The sequence below is a fragment of the Aspergillus undulatus genome, assembly GCF_047715775.1.
Source record: "Aspergillus undulatus strain CBS 261.88 unplaced genomic scaffold BDV17scaffold_3, whole genome shotgun sequence".
NCBI classification, from domain to species: domain Eukaryota; kingdom Fungi; phylum Ascomycota; class Eurotiomycetes; order Eurotiales; family Aspergillaceae; genus Aspergillus; species Aspergillus undulatus.
Genome location: NW_027396607.1, coordinates 878,846 through 895,235, shown reverse-complemented (window position 1 = coordinate 895,235; position 16,390 = coordinate 878,846). Strand labels below are relative to the sequence as shown.

Sequence of the window (16,390 nt, the reverse complement as noted above, 5' to 3'; positions counted from 1 at the left end):
CCGTGCGAACTATTTGCAACGGAGCATTTATCAGCCGTTACTTGAGTGGCCAGTGTTTTAGAGGAATGCTGAGCAGCGGGAAATTAATTTTGCGACTTGGGATGCCACAGCGCTTCCGGGCCGACCGATTCTCACCATCGCGAAGGAGGCATCATTTTCGGCCAATCACCATACGGGGCGGCTGACGCTCACGTTGGCACGGAACGGCGGCACACCTTAATTGGACTACATTTCACAAACACTGTCCCAACACACCGGCACCAGACACATTAAACTTCGAGTTCGAAAACCAGAACAAAGAAATAATATAACTTCACATGTTATGAGCTTTAGGACTGGCCGCGACTCCATAATTTAACGTTCCAATGACGCTCGTTTCCTGATTGGGACTTGAGCGTTCCCTTACCTTCAGTCTGTACCCTCCCGTCTGTCGAAGCCATGTCTTTGCGGCGCAAAACGCTACGAATATCAAGGCCCAGTAAGAAAGTGTGTTTCGTCTTCTTGTGTGATGAGCACTGGTGGGATCCCAATAGCGTCGTCAAGGAAACTTGGTGACGTAATGTTCAGTGGGACACAGGATTCGAGTCGGGAACTCAATATAGCCTCATGCATAAATGCTCAAGCCGCCGTATAGAATCCGCTGTAAGATTCTCATCTAATTTGGTTCCTTGAGACGCTCACAAATCCCCTCGAAGCTGTCTCCAATCGTTGATAAGTTTCTAGAGCCCTTGCGAACTTTCATTACACCATTCGTCATGGATGAATCCTTTTCTTCTGGCCATAACAAGCCATACAACCCAAACGAAGTGCAGTTGCTGGCTGCTCTTAAATTCTCTGGTATTCCCTGGAGATTGATTGAGCTGGAGTACAACCGACAAGTCCCTGCGGATCGGCAGCGCACTGCGTCGGCACTGGAGAACAAATGGAGGCAGCTTCTCCACGTCCAAATCCCCGTAAGGCGCAAGCACGTTACCCTTTTGGCGCTGTCTAACGCCGTGCAGATCCCTCAGCAATAAATAGAATCGAGGAGTGGCAAGGTGAGGGGGACCGGCCAATAATGCGATGTACGAGTCATATCAAAGAATACCATTCAGGGATATAAGCGCCTTGTGTAATATAAGTAGCTGATGTGATACTGAGTAGAGAATCGTTTGCTTTACAGAGATCTCAAGTATTGACCCTCAATATGCAAGCAATACAGGTACAGTCCTCACCTAGCACGATATGTCAGGTGCTAAGATCATAGAAGCCCCAATCCTCTTCGATTGATACCTGGACCCTTGTTCGGGATCTATTCTCACGCGAAAACTACCACTTACATCAAATCGCACGGCTTGAAAAAGCACTATCCAGCGCCGGAAACGAGAATCATAACGAACGTGCTGCCTATAATGGCCTCCAAGAGCAGTACGGAAAGCTGCACAAATCCTATACTTTGCTATACGCCGAAAACGAGCGCCTCAGGCGCGAGTTGAAAGTTTGCCATTGCCATTTCCGGGCGGGCCCCCATTTCGATGATTGCCGGGTGGAGGAGATCAATTGACTTTCTCCCAGTTTTAGTGAATATATTTCCATTCTGCGTTTATGTTCTTTATGTTGTAGCATCTTGCTCTTACGTAGTTTTTTTTCCGGTTGTAGCCAACTGAATCCCACTGCCAGCAGTGTGTGAATGGTATGCACGCTAGCGCTGACTGGACTATAAAAAGGCTGTCTTCCCCGTTGACACTTTTTAAAATGTTCCAACGCCCTACCTCCGTCAAAATGACCGAGCCAACCTGTTCCTCGACTGATACCGATAAACCGGCCACAACTTACGATGGCACCACTCCCACCTTCATCGTGAAGACCGACAATATCGCCAACCTTATACTTGGACCTCAGTTCTATAAGTGCAACATTACAGTCCAAGACCCCGAAATGGCTGAAGACGACAACCGAGAGATTACCCTCTCCAGTCATGACAGTATCCGTGAGATTGCAGAGGCCGGACGGTTGCTGCAGAGCGTGATGCAGCGCTTACCAGCTGACATATTTAGAGCGGGGGCGGGCTCGAGAGTTTTCATAAGAGCAGTCCAATGTATAGATCTTACAGGCGGCGAAAACTCCGATGGTGATGGCAAATATGAGACCCCAAAGAACAAGGACCATGGCGAGGTTGAACTACCCAACTCCCCTGTGACAACCACACTACCACAAGGTTTGTTTATTATACCGCTTACGATGGTTTCCCTGCTAATTCGTGAAAGCCATGAGGGAAGAAGATATGGCAAGCCAGCCTGCTCGGGCTCGGAGCACGTCGGACGAACCTCTTCTACGCAAGCGCAAGCGGAACAATACCGGACCATCTAGTCAAGTAAGAAAGTCTGCCAGGTTGATGTCCGCCTAATGGGGCCCGAAATATCAGCGTCGTCCCCAGAACGGAGAGGCTGTCTCTCTAGATTTTTGGCTTTCCTCACTTCCCTTCGTTTCGCAGATGCTTTGACAGCAGACCCTTGTCGTCCCCGGCCAGCGGGTTCCCACTTACCAGACCGGTCGTTTTAGGCAGGGTCAAATTTATTGCGTGGGCAGCATGTGGTTTATTACTGGGATACTGGAATGGAACCGAGTTTAATTCGATTGGGAGAGATGTTAGGTTGAATGAAACATCTCATGCAATGGACTCCAAACAGTAGGCAACCTCCTTCCCAACCCAAAATTATTTCAAGTTGCATCTTAAGGCGTAGCGTCTCCCAGATCTCCGAGCCCAATGCCTTTGCAGAGGAGTCCCGAGAGTAAGCATGTAAATTGCGTTGTTATCATGGATGACTCTGGAGAAGTCTGGCGGATGGTAAGAAAAGTCTTTCCGCGTCCTCGGGTGATTAAGCAGGTACTTGAATACATGTTGGTATCCATTATACGCCGCCCACCAGAGTGGCGTTCGTCCACTTTCATCCCTTGGATTAATGTTGACCTCGGGATACTCAAGAAAAAGCCCCAGGAGCCCTAAATGCCCACCCTTCGTAGACTCTGATACTACCGTGCTCCCTCTACTATCCCGGGCGTTAATATTAGCCCCTGCTCTCAGCAGGTCGCGTGCGATTTGCTTGTCACCAGTCCGAGCCGCTATTAACAAAGGTGGCTGCTGCCACCCCATGTTGACATCAATACCGCTGCATCTAAGCAGTCGACGGACAGCCCCATGATTGCTGAGTTTGACTGCATCACAGAGAGGGGGGACACATTTCAAAGACGTCAGACAATGCTGAACGCTCCTTTTGGACAAAAGAATATCCATCATACTGGGGGAGGAATGGCAGATTGAGGCATTGAGTGCTGTTCGGCACGAGCTGTCTACCTGACTCAGATCAACTCTTTCCGTGTCACAGAGCAAGCGCAAAATCAAATCCCAGCCGGAGAAGACGGCATGATGAATTGGAGGATAGCCTTCAACCGCCAAGTTTGGGTCCAGGCGATCATCTGAAAGAAGGAGATTTACCGCCCCTGCATGGCCAGCGTATATCGAGTTGACTAATGGGGTGAGCCCGTTTCGGTCTTGCGCGTTTATCTTCCCCCCATACTTCAAAAGTATCATGATGTAGAACTCGCATGTACTGTCTGCCGCATGGTGTAGTGGCGTGGATCCCGTGGGATCTGTTACGTTTATATTAGCATCATGATCAAGAAGTAGCTGAACCATTGCAATGCCACTACGCATGGCGAGCGTTAACGGCACATTCCCTTCGATATCGACACATTCTGTATCGGCCCCGGCTTCCAAAAGTAGCCGTGCAGCTTCCGTACGACCAGCTCTTATAGCAGCTAATAGGGGCGTCTCATTGTGTAGGTCGGGTATATCAATAGTCGATCCTGCCTGACGCAGAAGGAGCCTGATTGTTGATAAGAGGTTATAATTAACCGCGTAGGCTAGAGGAGTACGGCCGATAGAGTCCTGACATGCTGGATCAATATTCTGCCGCGATAAAAGGTATCCAGCCACGTGCTCGAAGCCCTGCTCCAAAGCATAAAGGAGAGGTGTCATCCCGTCCGGTCCTGTATCATTGATATTGATTTTCTCACTCTGAAGTAGGACCATGACTGTCTCCAGATTTCCTTGTATAATAGATGCCGTGAGCGGTGTAGTTCCCGAGAATCCAATGTCATCCACTCGTATAGAAGGTTGTTGAATCAATATTCGCACAACCTGAGCATGGCCCCTGGAGGCAGCTAACCACAGCGCACTGCGGCCATCGACCTGGAAATTGACATCTAGATCAGCCCGGGTGGTGAGGAGATTTATAACGGACTCAGAGCCAAATTCTGCTGCACGGATGAAGGGGGTTGATTGGTCGTAGACCACATTGATGTCGGCGGTGTGATATTGGAGGATCTTGGCTGTGAGGATAGGCTTATTATTCTCTGCTGCCCAAAAGAGAGCTGAGCTTTTCTGTCGCCTAATATTGGAACGATACAGGGCAGGTAATAGAAGGCTGCACGACCGACGGCTGGTCTGGGACCATGAAATAATATCCCCAGTATGGCACATATCGACGATGTCAAGGACAGCTTCGTATGGGAGACTTGCGAGAGACATGGAGTATGGCCCTGGAAGTGATTCGGACATGCAAAAATGAATGAGTGGGCAAGGGGGGTTGTGAGCGCTTATATCCCTCGCCTTCGTCATATAACCACACCCTATTGGCCGATCCATTCGCAGCTGACGGGGATCCTCTTCTACAGGCCTAGATCTGGACGCGCACTGCTAGGTCGGGTCCGGCTGGCAAGTCGGGAGTAATAACCTCCATCTCCAACTCGCCGCCCAACTGCCTTGTTCTATTCGCTCGAGACCAAGACCTGTACACCTCAGCCAAACTCGTTTGAACCTCTTCACTTGTGCCCCCGATCCATATTCGTTAGGGTGCGGAGCGCGCCGTGGGGTTACTGAAGGTAACCAGGGGCATGGCTAACCCGATTCAGTCCACTGTAGGATCGGGATCTCACAGGACCGAACGAACTAGAACTGGGCCTCTATCTACAATATAGCTAAACGCGTTTTATAATAAAATATGGATTAAACTTTTGAGTAATAATAGCAAGCCCCCTTTATGATCCGTGCTTATGTCCAGACTTAGATTGCAAAACTCTCAGCGCATCCAGAGTCTGACCATCGATATCAGCCTGAGATTCATCGGGTACCATCCATCTGAATCTAAAGGATTCGCCTTTTGGGTCAGCTGTTTGGGAGACATGGGCCAGAACGTAAAAGTTGAGTGTATAGAGCTGTTCTGAGTCCGGCGAATCAGCAACAACGTGATAATGATGTATCTTGGTGCAGTCAAGTCCGATGAGACTGCGTATCTCTCGACTAATAGCGCCCCCCAGGCTTGCGTCTTGTGGTAGGATTTTGCCGCGATGTGGTTCCCAACTGTCATGACTGTCACAGACAGGAGAGGACCGGAAAAGCAAGTAGCCCACTGGTGAATGTATAAAAAGTGTAATAGTTGTAGTATAAGGCAACTTGTCAATCACGACAAGTGATCTGGAGGTACCAAGAGAGGTAAGAGATGTATCGTGGCTAATCTGGTGAAAGCTTGGTCCTCCTAGAACATTGGTCACAGCTCTGGCAGGGTCATGTCGGTATTGTTCAAGGTAGTTCTTGATTTCACATGGTGCACACCCCTCGAACTTTTGCGAGAATATGTTTGCGAGGATCTCAATATCATCCGTGCTCCAGCCTGCTAGGCATGGTTCGGTCAGCACCGGGATTTCTCCCAGGCTAGAGCCATTCTCAGGCATTTTCATATAAATAATAAAGAATAACTGTCGTGCCGTGTCGCGACCCGCAACTGTGAAATGAAAAATTCTGTCGACTCTACCAGGCCTTATAAGAGCCCGATTCAGCTTTTCCGAATGGTTGGTAGTCATAACAACAATTCGACCCTCTTGCGCATAAATACCATCAAGTACATTAAGGAGACCAGCTAGCGACACGCCACCATTCTTCGAGGTTGTATCCGTATTATGGTGAATTGCAATGGCGTCGACATCCTCAATCAGTACTATACAGTGCTGCGGCAATCTCTGGAAAAGCATACTCAAGTCGTTGTCGTTCATTTCTGGTGTTAGAACAAGGACGAATAGTGGAAGCCCCGTAGAGCTGGCGATAATAAACGAGACGCTTGATTTGCCAGTTCCGGGTGGGCCTTCCAGGAGATATCCCCTTCGATAAGGCATGCCTCTCTCTCGATACCATTTTCTAGTTTTCGGGTTGAGGTACTCTTTCAAATCACCAATAAGCACTTCCTTTGTCCTAGTATCAAGTGCAATACTGGCAAATGATCTTTTAGGTTTTGAGCAACTATAGGTCCAAATGCAGGAATGAACATAGGTATTCCTGTAAATGGAAATCCCATCATTCTTTTTTGCACTTGCACGCACCTCCTGTAGGAGCTTGTCAATATTATCAACATTCCACCCAGCAGTCCGTATTCGAATGATTTCTGTAGACTCCCTAGGCCCTGGCTCATTGATCCGATCAAATTCTATGGCATAGAATATGTTGCGATAGTGAAGGATAGTTGTTGTTGGTAGCTGCGGCTGGTATTCAATGGCTGTTGTGCTAAAGCCTTGTGCTCTGGCCTCAAGTGCTTGTTCTTCCTTTATCGCGAGGTTTTCACCCAGCCACTCCTTCGTTTCCGGATAGAGTTCGTCGAGTTCGTGTATCTCAACCGATCGAGATAGCTGCCGTAGAAAGTAAAATTTATTGAGGATGAATGCATAGAATGAATTTCCCGGGAAGACCCAACTGAGATATCTAGATAAAGGAGAGTGGCGAAGGAGAGCGAATATGAGCAAGATAGGCAAATAAGACAAGGTAGATGCCACCATATATGTGTTTCTCATAGGAACGGGAAAATAGCGTATCAGCTTCAAGATATCCGCGGTCCTTGATACAAGTGACATATTGGCTCGCAGTCGACAATGACGGGAAAGCAATGAGAGTGAAAGGTATTTGCTAGAGGGGGGGGGATACTAATAAAATCGGAGGGTTGTTCCTTTCCCTTTTTTTTTTAATTTTTCTTGTCCCCATTTTATTCATTTATTTTTACTTTTTTATTTTGCCTTCCGCAAATCCCGAAGGAACAAGATCCTAGTAGCTGATGGTATACCACGCACATAATTAATAGCTATAACTAGTTAGCTAACTAGAAGAGGAAAAAAGGGCGGTTCCTTTGTGATCAAAACTAGTCTGATAGCCCTTTTTGAATCTCAAGATATCTCACCCGACAGCCTTCCGGAGTCCGCCCTTCGAATTGTCTGCTAACTTCCTCCCACGTTAACTTCTTCTCAACCATCTCCCGAAGTTTGGCGATATCGTGTCTAGACCATCGCTTATTTCTTCGTGGACAGTCGATAATTGAAAACCGACCTTCGCAAGCTTTTAATGTCCGGTTGTTTAAACGACTACTGATTTTTGCAAATGTTTCTCCATCCATCCTCCCAGTCCTAAGGATTTTGTCCTCTTCTGGTGTCCATAGACCTTTTTTGGTGGAATAACGACATCGGGGTGTGCTGAAGGGGACGGAATTGTAGGTAAGATAGCTTGCGGAGACTCACTCTTTCTGAGCCGATAATGCTTCGAAATTGGAGGTGGGGAGAATCGTTTTTGAAGGATTTGAAACTGATTCCTAAGGGATCTGTAGTTCCAATGAGGGAAGTGCTTGCTGATTTGCTTCCATGATTCCCCGCTCTCACGTCTCCTCTTGAGTACTGGGAAAATCTTGAGTGTCCCCATGAACCAATACCGTCTTTCAATTTGGCTCGCCTGAGAAACGCATCGCTGTGGTGAGGTAGAGATAGGTTATCGCAGCTTGTGGAATATTGATAAGTCAATAAAAAGTTCAGGAACAGTCCATTACTACTATAGTTACTATTCTTTTTTCAAGGAGCCGGTATAAATCGTATATCTCCTATCCGGCACAACATACTGTAGAGGATATGAAACAATTTTCTCTCTAGAAGAGTATGCACAGTGTATTGTGAGTGAATTAGCCCACAAATAACCCAGTCGCCACCATATAATCCCCCCATAAGAACACGGGCTTTGCTCGGGCTGCTCCAATCACGGGTTGCTAACAACAGCATGAACTTTGACTCTGTCCTTGATAGGTGTTCTGCACAGGTGGCATCGATTGATTGCTTCCGCACATTGCGCACAGCAGACATGCCCGCAGCTTGAGAAACAAGTATCGAGGTCCCTAACAGTACATATTATGCAGAGACTATCAGGATTGTTCTTTCTGTTGCGAACACTTTTCCACATCCTGAATCTTTCTTCGGAATCTACCGCTTTGAACTGTTGAACAAGCATTTCGAACAGGGCAGTATTTCCGGGATATTGACAAAGGAGTGATCTCACTTTCTGTACGGCGACATTTTTATCCAGGCATTCCTCACAGGCCGCCCTAAATCCAGCCAAGAGATGAGGATTATCGGGTTGGGCACTTACGAGTGCTCCCCAAACAGCTAGAGTCTTTGTTGACCCCAACTGGTGTCTCTGGTTGTGTAATTCTTCACAAATTTGAGGTAGGAATCGATTGTAATCTTCAGTGTTTATCGTAAATTTGGCCCAGAGTTTTGCTGCTTCTTCAACGTGACCATGCTGAAGAAGAATTTTGCAACACTCAAGCGCAGTTGGCCGAGGGTAAATAGACTTTTTCCGCTGCAACTTATAGGGTAAATGCTCCAATCTTCTTGCAACTGCGGACTTTTCGCCCTTTGCAATACAATAGAGCATCAGCAACTTCGGGTCGTCTGTAGCATCGGAGTCGTGTTGCGATGTGAGTATGGAGCGGAAGACATGATAAGCATCATGCTGCGATGTGACTATGGAGCAAAAGGCATGATAAGCATTATCATAATCATGTTGCAAGTAGTGCGCCATAGCAATTTTGCTTTGTGCTAGTTGTAACAGCTTCAGACGATGAGCAGAGGGCAGCGGGCGGGTGGCATTCATCAACCCCTCTAATTGGATCCGCCGCGGATACTTCTCGATTAGCCCAAGCCATGCCTGGCAGGCTTCGTCGTGTAGATTGTTGTCTGTACATGCAATAGCTCTTTGGCGTATAAGCCACTCGTTATCTGGATGTTCACGTAGGAGTTCATGGAAGACATGAAGACGAGTCTGAGGGGGGTGGCTTTCAAGGAGGCTAACGAGCCTTTCTTGTATTCCGGTGGAAAATCGATTTGAGATCATTTGTAAAATACAGTGGTCAATCGTGTCCATACTGCGTCTGGCTGTAGCAGCAGAATGAATATCAAGGGGCTGTCTTGTGGTAGATGGTTGTGTTGCAAACATGTTGTACACTGGAGGAGATCACGAAGAATGTGTGAGGCTATTTTTATGGAGATTTTTGAATTGACGTCTCTGGAACAAAACGGCGGGCAGAATGAAGCTATATATCGTGGGTAAGGGAGGCTGTGCAGCTGTTGGTGGCGCCATTCTGGCAATGCCTAGAAGGAATATAGACCTTTTGAAGCACCATGCTCTGGCCGATACCCATCTTTGTTCCTATTACTTCAAGGCATTTCTTTACCCAATCTTTGAGTCCATCGTCGGTAGTAGTAGTGGCTATCGTGACCAAGGGCCAAAGAAAGAGAATGTTGCCGCCAGGATTTCGAGTAATGAACTCTGGTCCCCGAGTCGCACCGAGGCGGAAGAACAATATGACACTGTCACAAATACCCGAGCAGAAAGAGTCCGAGCGAAATATAGTCGTAGAGTAAGTCGACAGAATCCAATGAGCAGAGAGCTGCGCAGATCGATATTGATTCATTACTTGGAATGCCGAGTCATCGTAACAATCTGGCAATATAGACTCGGACATTGATGGAGACCTGGCCGAACCATAAAATTTCCCCCCCTCCGTATCCCATACTAAGAGATCAGCTATTATTGCCCTTGCTTTGTAACAGATTTCATAGGGGTTTGTTATCTTCTCCTCGTGTATGTCTGCCCGAAGGTGCGATAGGGCCCCTATGATTTTAACCAAGCCATCACTATGCGCTTCAGGTGTTTTCAGTAAATCAGAAGTTATTGTTGTAGTTTCTGAGATAGGGCGTGCGACACGATCCATTCTTAACAGATTTTGGGAAATCTGTTCAACGTTAAACTAGATCAGCAAAATCAATAGAAAAACATACTATCAGAAATTTAAGGTAAACAATCAGGGCAAGCTGTGATCTTTCTTGAACCACTGTATTTTGCGGGCGAATGAATGCTACTACAGCACCTAAGTGGAGCAGGCTGTGTTCGATACCATCGAAGGATTCGCAGGTAGCCATCTGTTATCCTAGTTAACCACGTGCATAGGAAGGTAGGGCTATTGTCACCTCGATAATAGCCATTGTATACACAGCTTTCACAGTATCAATTTTCCTAGGCTCTAACGAAACAGCCTTTCTTAACAGTCCCAGTAGGTAGGTGTATGCTGTACGGTGTTTGAAACTGCTGTCTTGCTGAATACATGCGCTTACTATCTTGTACAGTAAACCAAGACTCAGAATTCTCGCCTCTTCGGAAGGTGTCAGACTGTTGGCCTGTGTCGAATTGTTTGATGCAGTGTTTGCACGCCCTGCGCCTGGTGGTGATGGGGAGGTATAGTTTGCGGATTGGTGAGGGTCCCGCTCGGGATCACAGTCCTCCTCCTGAGTGATAACGTCTTTGCTCTGACCAATAAAGTCGCACATCCTTTGCTCTTCCGATGGTATATATGTGTTGGAATGTGGTACAGGAAGGTATATGCAATCCTGGCCTTCTGCACGACAGGTCGAGCACGGCAACCCATCGGACGGGCATAAAAGGCGTCTTTCGCAGCACGACCGGCAAATGCGACGTTGGTACAAATCCCAGAAACCGAAGGCTATTAATTCGTTGTATTGATCCATGTTTTTGATTGATGTCGGCACGTGTCTTGCTGAGATCTCTCTGGTAGGGGGGCTCGCGTAAACGGACTTCCTTCGAGGTGCAGGAGAATAATAAGTGCTCCAGCGCGATGATGAACCTGTCAAACTATTAGACTTCTTATATACTCGGCCAGCTGCCTGACGAATGGTCACAAAAAAGCCTAGTCGGGCTAGGATACGCGTAAGCCATGGCCCATGATGCCTCCCAAGAAGGTACGCGCCGGCCATGAGCATGGTTGCAAGTGCCCGATCAAAGTCTCCACATTAGACCAGACCTAGGTTCCTGGTATCATTAAACATGCGCCACTGGAAAGAAACAAGAGAAAAGTCAGCGTTGGATCCTTTCCATTGGGCGTGCATCTACCAGGGTCTAGTCCCACGACCCAGCCAGCACTATCCCTCGCGACAGGGTTCAAAACAGCAAAATAAATAAATGAGAAAGTGAGGTTACTTAGTTGACTACCTTAATTTTATAATCAGGAGCACATGGTTCCCCTTTACGAGCTGATAAAGGAGGCAGGAACTATACCTAACGCAGAGAAGAAATAATTTCAACAAAGAGAGAGAGGAGCTAGTGTTGGATTTTTTTTTTTTTTTTTTAATATAAGAGCTCACCACCTATGGCTCAGTATCGGGTTCTGCCGGAGGACCCAGCAGGCCTCACTGCCTTAATCAATTCCCCAGCGGTTTTGTTTTCACCCTTAACTCAGAGATTTCAGCTGCTCTTCGAGTTGGTCAAGTTCAAGATGACGACTGGGCTTCTGTCCCTTAGCCCGAAGCAGTTGAATTAGTCTGTTACGGAGACAGGACTCGACATGCTTAAGCGCATTGTTTATCTCTTCCTTGCTCCTTTCCAGATAATCAACTCGCCTTGGACTAGGCGTCTGGCCAAAGTTGCCGCGGTAGATTAGACAGGTGATCGTTTGACGCTCAAGAAGATTAAGGAGTGTCTCTTTTGGCAGTTCTAGTCGCTCCTGATCGGTTCGTCTTTGTCGCTCACGGTGGTCACGGCATGCTAGTGCGTTCTTGTCTCGTTGGCGCTGGTCGCTCGAAGAAGCAACCTTTACTTCAATATTCCTATGCAGGGTTTTAGCGGAGGAAAAGGGATTATCACATGGAGGCGTTACATTTCGAGTGGTATTCCCTTTGATTCCAGCAGGAGGTTCGTTGCGATGACGAGAGAACTTCGTGTGAGTGCTTCCGAGACCAGAGTTTTGAATCTATGCCTCTACCTCCTGTGGTTTCTCCTTCTCTTTCTTGCAGCCTTATTTCTTCTGGACCTTTTCTTTTGGATCCTCCTCGACTTGCCCTGTGAGTGGCGTTTTGTTTGGTACGATCTCAATTGATTTTGGCCACGCCAATAATAAGAACACAGAGAAAGAGCAATAAATAAATAATAAGCAGCGCAGACGTAAAAGATAATATAAATGTCTTCATCAAATTCAATTCCGAACGACATCTCCAGCTGGCCGTACAAAGGGAAAGCGGCACCTTTATATACCAGTTATTCTGCGGGAATTAGGCCTCGGTACTGCGGGCTACAACATAGACCGTAGCGCAAAGGGACCGAAACAAAATGATTTATTTCATAAAATAGGACGTATTGGGAAAGAAGAAAAGAAAAGAAAAGCAAAAAGGAAAAGGCTGAGTAGGAATCGATCCTTCACGTCGAATGATAAAACCGTTTCAAAGACATAGCTCCGCCGGATACGCATTGCACCTCATCGAATGTGAGCTTTCGGGGAAACCTGCCGCCAGCAGTAATAACAGTGAAATACCCCTCTTCCGGCTCAGGCTTTACCTCGTAGGCAGCAGATTCTATTCGGGTGATCTCCCGCGAGTCAGCTTCCCTGTCGTCGAACGTAGTGGGAATATGCTCACGGATGGAGGCAAGGCCGGATTCTTGGTCCCGTCCAGATACCATGGAGCAAAAGGACTTCCGATTTCTGATAGGCTTGGTTCGGCAAAATTCATGCCAAACTCTACCTTGATGTGCTTGTTCTCTGCAGCCTCACCTTCAATAACATTGACATAGCAGGAAGAATGTTCCTGTCCGCCGGGGCTTGTCAGTTGGGCAACCCACAATCAGAAGATCTATGAATTACCTTCCAGGGGGGCACCTTGCCGTTGCGCTCAGAGCCTCTGCTGGGCTTCATCTCCCGCGGAACTGCAGACAAGTCGTGGCCTCCTTGTTTCCTGGGGCCCCAACACGAAAAAATATTGCCCAACCAAGGCATAGTGGAAGGAAGCGCACAGGTGATAATCAAGCTGGTCTGTGCCACTTGCGGTGTGCATCTGGGAACAAGGCTGACGACTTTATAGACAAAATGGTGCTGCAATTTGGCAGGTCGGATCAAGGATAAGATACGATTCCCTCATTACTACTGCGGTTGACGCGACTATTCTGACATGATCCATTATGCAAGGTCAAAGCACACTTTTTTTTTCCCCAGAATATGCGTAGCGAGGCCCAGACCATCGTCACATTTAGTTCGGGCACATTCCCAGGCGTTCCACTGAATCCGACGCAGATCGGGCCCACTTAGTGCATATATTACCCTTGTCCATATGGCTCATACGAAACTATGCTCATACGGAACTATGCTCATACTGAACTATGCTCATACTGAACTATGCTCATACTGAACTATGCTCATACGGAACAATGCTCATACGGAACTATATGGAATTATCCCCATACGGAATTATGCCCGTACAGAATTATGCCCATGCGAAACAATATATCAGCACAAAATATCCTTGGAAATCCATTGTCACCATCAATCAAGACCAGCCAGCAAAGTTTAGTGTTCATAACCTCCAACGCAGCAAACGTGGGTTTTGCCCTTCTTCCACGGTCTTTATCTATGCTAACGATGGAAATCGGTATGGTAGGCCATGTCGAAGATATCTAGATCCGCCCTCGAATCGCTTGCGAAGAAAATCAGGGACAATTCGGAGTCGCTCAAAAGCCTTACATTCCCCGACAATGCCACAGCTAAAACAGCTGTGAAAACCCAGGACCTACGCTTTGATGTTCATCGGAACACACAGGACCCGACAATGGCCACAGGCATAATTCAGGCGAACAGCCAGGCCACTGATAGGACCGTGAAGGAATTCATCAAGGGCAGAACTGGTGGCCATGCTGGCACGCATCAGGTTATCGGCCAAAAAATTAGGTTCGGCCTGGGAGAGCAGTTTAAGGTTGAAGAAGTGGCGGGCGCTGTTGAAAAAACTGAATAATCAAGGAGCATCTATAGTGCTATAGCACTTCAAGGCTATGTTTTCTATGCAATCATTAGTGTAGCTAGTGATAATCCTACTGCTGTCTAGAAAGCTGTTCCTGATTGGCTTGTAAACAAACTGACTTCACCATTTTGAGATGATACTTCAAGGCGAAATTTAGCCAATCAAAGCCATGTAAATCATGTCTGTGGGCCCACCACCGCCATTTAAAGTGCCGCATGTTCCACCCGAGGGATGGCCACCGCATATATTCTCCATCATTTACTTTCTTATGCCACGGAAGATGACGAGAAACGCTCCTTATTTATGGAGAAGCCAAATCATGCGAAGCCAAATCATGCGAAGCTATATGACACCACCAATATGGAGAAGCTTGGGACACGGACAAGGTAAATCCATTGGAAATACGGTTGTCTTTTGTTGCTAATTCTGTTAGCTGAGGCACCAATTGAAGAAGCTGAGCTGTATAAGTATCAGCGCTATCGATGGCTGTTCGTCTTTTATACCAATGGATGTTGCTGTTGCTGACTGACTCTTTTAGGAGTGGCGAAGCCGAAAAACTCGAAATACGTTATCGTAGATTCCGGCTACCAGCACTTCTCGAAGCTGCCACCAAAGCAAATAGCAATGATTACGTTGAATGTAAGCGCTTTTTCCTATAAGCTCATGCAATGCTGACACCCACAACAGGTACCAAGATATTGAAGTGCGTCGAAGGGCAATACAACAAAGCTCTTGTCTTAACCCTGAACAACGGGCAAGAGATTATTGCTAGGCTGCCAAACCCAAACGCGGGACCTAAATTTTACACAACCGCATCCGAGGTGGCTACACGTCAATTTGTGGGTATTTACTTCCACTCTCAATTTTTGTGGCTGACACAGGCAGCTCCGAGAGTGCCTTGGGATCCCGGTTCCTCGTATTTATGCGTGGTCGGCGGACGAGTCAAATGCAGTAGGAGCTGAGTACATCCTCGAAGAAAAAGTGCAAGGGCAACCCTTAGGTTCTCTTTGGGGCCAATTGCCTTTTTCATCTCGGCTAGACATTGTTGAACAGATTCTCGGTATAGAGAGGAAGCTTACGTCGGTCAGCCTTCCTCGACATGGATGCATATACTACCAGTCAGACCTGGAATCAAGACCGGAAAAGCCTCATTTTGCTTCGATGCATAAGCAATCTAATGATCTGCCAAATTTTGCGATCGGTCCTTTGACCCACCCAAAGTATTGGCAAGGTAAAAGGGCAACAATGAAACTTGATAGGGGTCCATGTTAGTCTCCCATACCTCGTTACTTCCTGAAATTCCTAACAATCACTAGGGAATAACATTGCCGACTATGCCATAGCTATTGGGGAAAACGAAATTCAATGGGCAAAGGTGCACGCGCGACCGAGGATGAACTATCAGCGATCACAAGAACAGCCAGAAACACCGGACGATTACATTTCCCTGATTCAGCGCTATATCGGGCTCGCCGGCGATCTTGTTCGAGATCCCTTGGGTATAGAGCAGTCCAACAAGCTTATACACCCCGACCTGCATCTCGACAACATATTCATCAACCCGCAAACGAACCGCATCACGTCCGTAATCGACTGGCAGCATATTGCTGCATCGCCCGTTTGCTTGCATCCTTTATTTCCTCAGATGCTGGAGCCTTCAGGGGTTGAAGAAAAGGAACAAATGAGGCTCGAAAACCAACTCCTTCAATTTTATCTCGGAAAATTAGAGAGTACTGAGCCCCTGCGATGGAAGATTCTCACCGCGCCATCTCGCTCGATCAGGGTGGAACCCATTCTTCTGGTGCCTTCTTGTTGGGACCGGGAAGATCTATTCTCGCTCCGCAATTCATTGATCACCGCAATCGCTCACTGGCCCAAAATACGACCTTGTGATATTGAGTGTCCAATCAACTTTACAGATGATGAGCTGGAACAGCATAAAAGTGAGATGGAGCTTATTGAGGGTCTTTCAATCATTTTGCGCCAGCTTCAAAATGAAGGGCTTATTCCTTTGGGTGGCATGGTCCCGCGAGACCAGTATGAAACAGTACAGAGGTGGAATAATCACTTCAAGGATGAGTTTATTTGTCTGGCCGAAGACGGGAAACAAAAGGAGTTGCACGCAAAGCTCTGGCCGTACTCATAAAGCTTTGCTCTAGGTAGTTGATGACATCATTATATTATCGCATTTTACTTA

The 16,390-nt window shown here is 47.2% G+C and overlaps 6 protein-coding genes across 6 annotated transcripts; 4 read left to right on the top strand and 2 right to left on the bottom strand.

The window, feature by feature from the left end:
* Positions 1-243: 243 nt before the first annotated feature.
* Positions 244-1,270, bottom strand: BDV17DRAFT_252131 (uncharacterized protein). Its single transcript, XM_073756506.1, has 3 exons — positions 1,250-1,270; positions 1,002-1,201; positions 244-953 (listed from the first exon to the last, which is right to left on the bottom strand). Coding segments are annotated over exons 2-3 (300 nt in total). The 5' UTR covers positions 1,004-1,201; positions 1,250-1,270; the 3' UTR covers positions 244-655.
* Positions 1,184-1,550, top strand: BDV17DRAFT_252127 (uncharacterized protein; the record flags this gene model as incomplete). The annotated part of the gene is made up of 2 exons (XM_073756505.1): positions 1,184-1,201; positions 1,247-1,550. 2 exons carry the CDS (start codon positions 1,187-1,189, stop codon positions 1,541-1,543), a joined length of 312 nt encoding a protein of 103 aa, XP_073620339.1. The 3' UTR covers positions 1,544-1,550.
* Positions 1,551-1,761: 211 nt separating this feature from the next.
* On the top strand, positions 1,762-2,386 carry BDV17DRAFT_287160 (uncharacterized protein; the record flags this gene model as incomplete). The annotated part of the gene is made up of 2 exons (XM_073761101.1): positions 1,762-2,197; positions 2,247-2,386. The coding sequence occupies 2 exons, from the start codon at positions 1,762-1,764 to the stop codon at positions 2,384-2,386; spliced, it is 576 nt and encodes a 191-aa protein (XP_073620338.1).
* Positions 2,387-7,879: 5,493 nt separating this feature from the next.
* BDV17DRAFT_252124 (uncharacterized protein) lies at positions 7,880-9,392 on the bottom strand. Its single transcript, XM_073756504.1, has one exon. The coding sequence runs from the start codon at positions 9,332-9,334 to the stop codon at positions 8,099-8,101; it is 1,236 nt and encodes a 411-aa protein (XP_073620337.1). The 5' UTR covers positions 9,335-9,392; the 3' UTR covers positions 7,880-8,098.
* Positions 9,393-12,628: 3,236 nt separating this feature from the next.
* BDV17DRAFT_252123 (uncharacterized protein) lies at positions 12,629-13,316 on the top strand. Its single transcript, XM_073756503.1, has 3 exons — positions 12,629-12,772; positions 12,823-12,990; positions 13,047-13,316. The coding sequence occupies exons 2-3, from the start codon at positions 12,985-12,987 to the stop codon at positions 13,302-13,304; spliced, it is 264 nt and encodes an 87-aa protein (XP_073620336.1). The 5' UTR covers positions 12,629-12,772; positions 12,823-12,984; the 3' UTR covers positions 13,305-13,316.
* Positions 13,317-13,839: 523 nt separating this feature from the next.
* On the top strand, positions 13,840-16,339 carry BDV17DRAFT_287158 (kinase-like domain-containing protein; the record flags this gene model as incomplete). Its single annotated transcript, XM_073761100.1, has 6 exons — positions 13,840-14,080; positions 14,627-14,681; positions 14,732-14,832; positions 14,881-15,032; positions 15,079-15,460; positions 15,510-16,339. 6 exons carry the CDS (start codon positions 13,840-13,842, stop codon positions 16,337-16,339), a joined length of 1,761 nt encoding a protein of 586 aa, XP_073620335.1.
* Between the last annotated feature and the right edge of the window lie 51 nt (positions 16,340-16,390).

What these genes read in the sequence shown, in the direction of transcription:
- BDV17DRAFT_252124 (XM_073756504.1), bottom strand. Translation starts at nt 9,334, where the DNA reads ATGTTTGCAACACAACCATCTACCACAAGACAGCCCCTTGATATTCAT.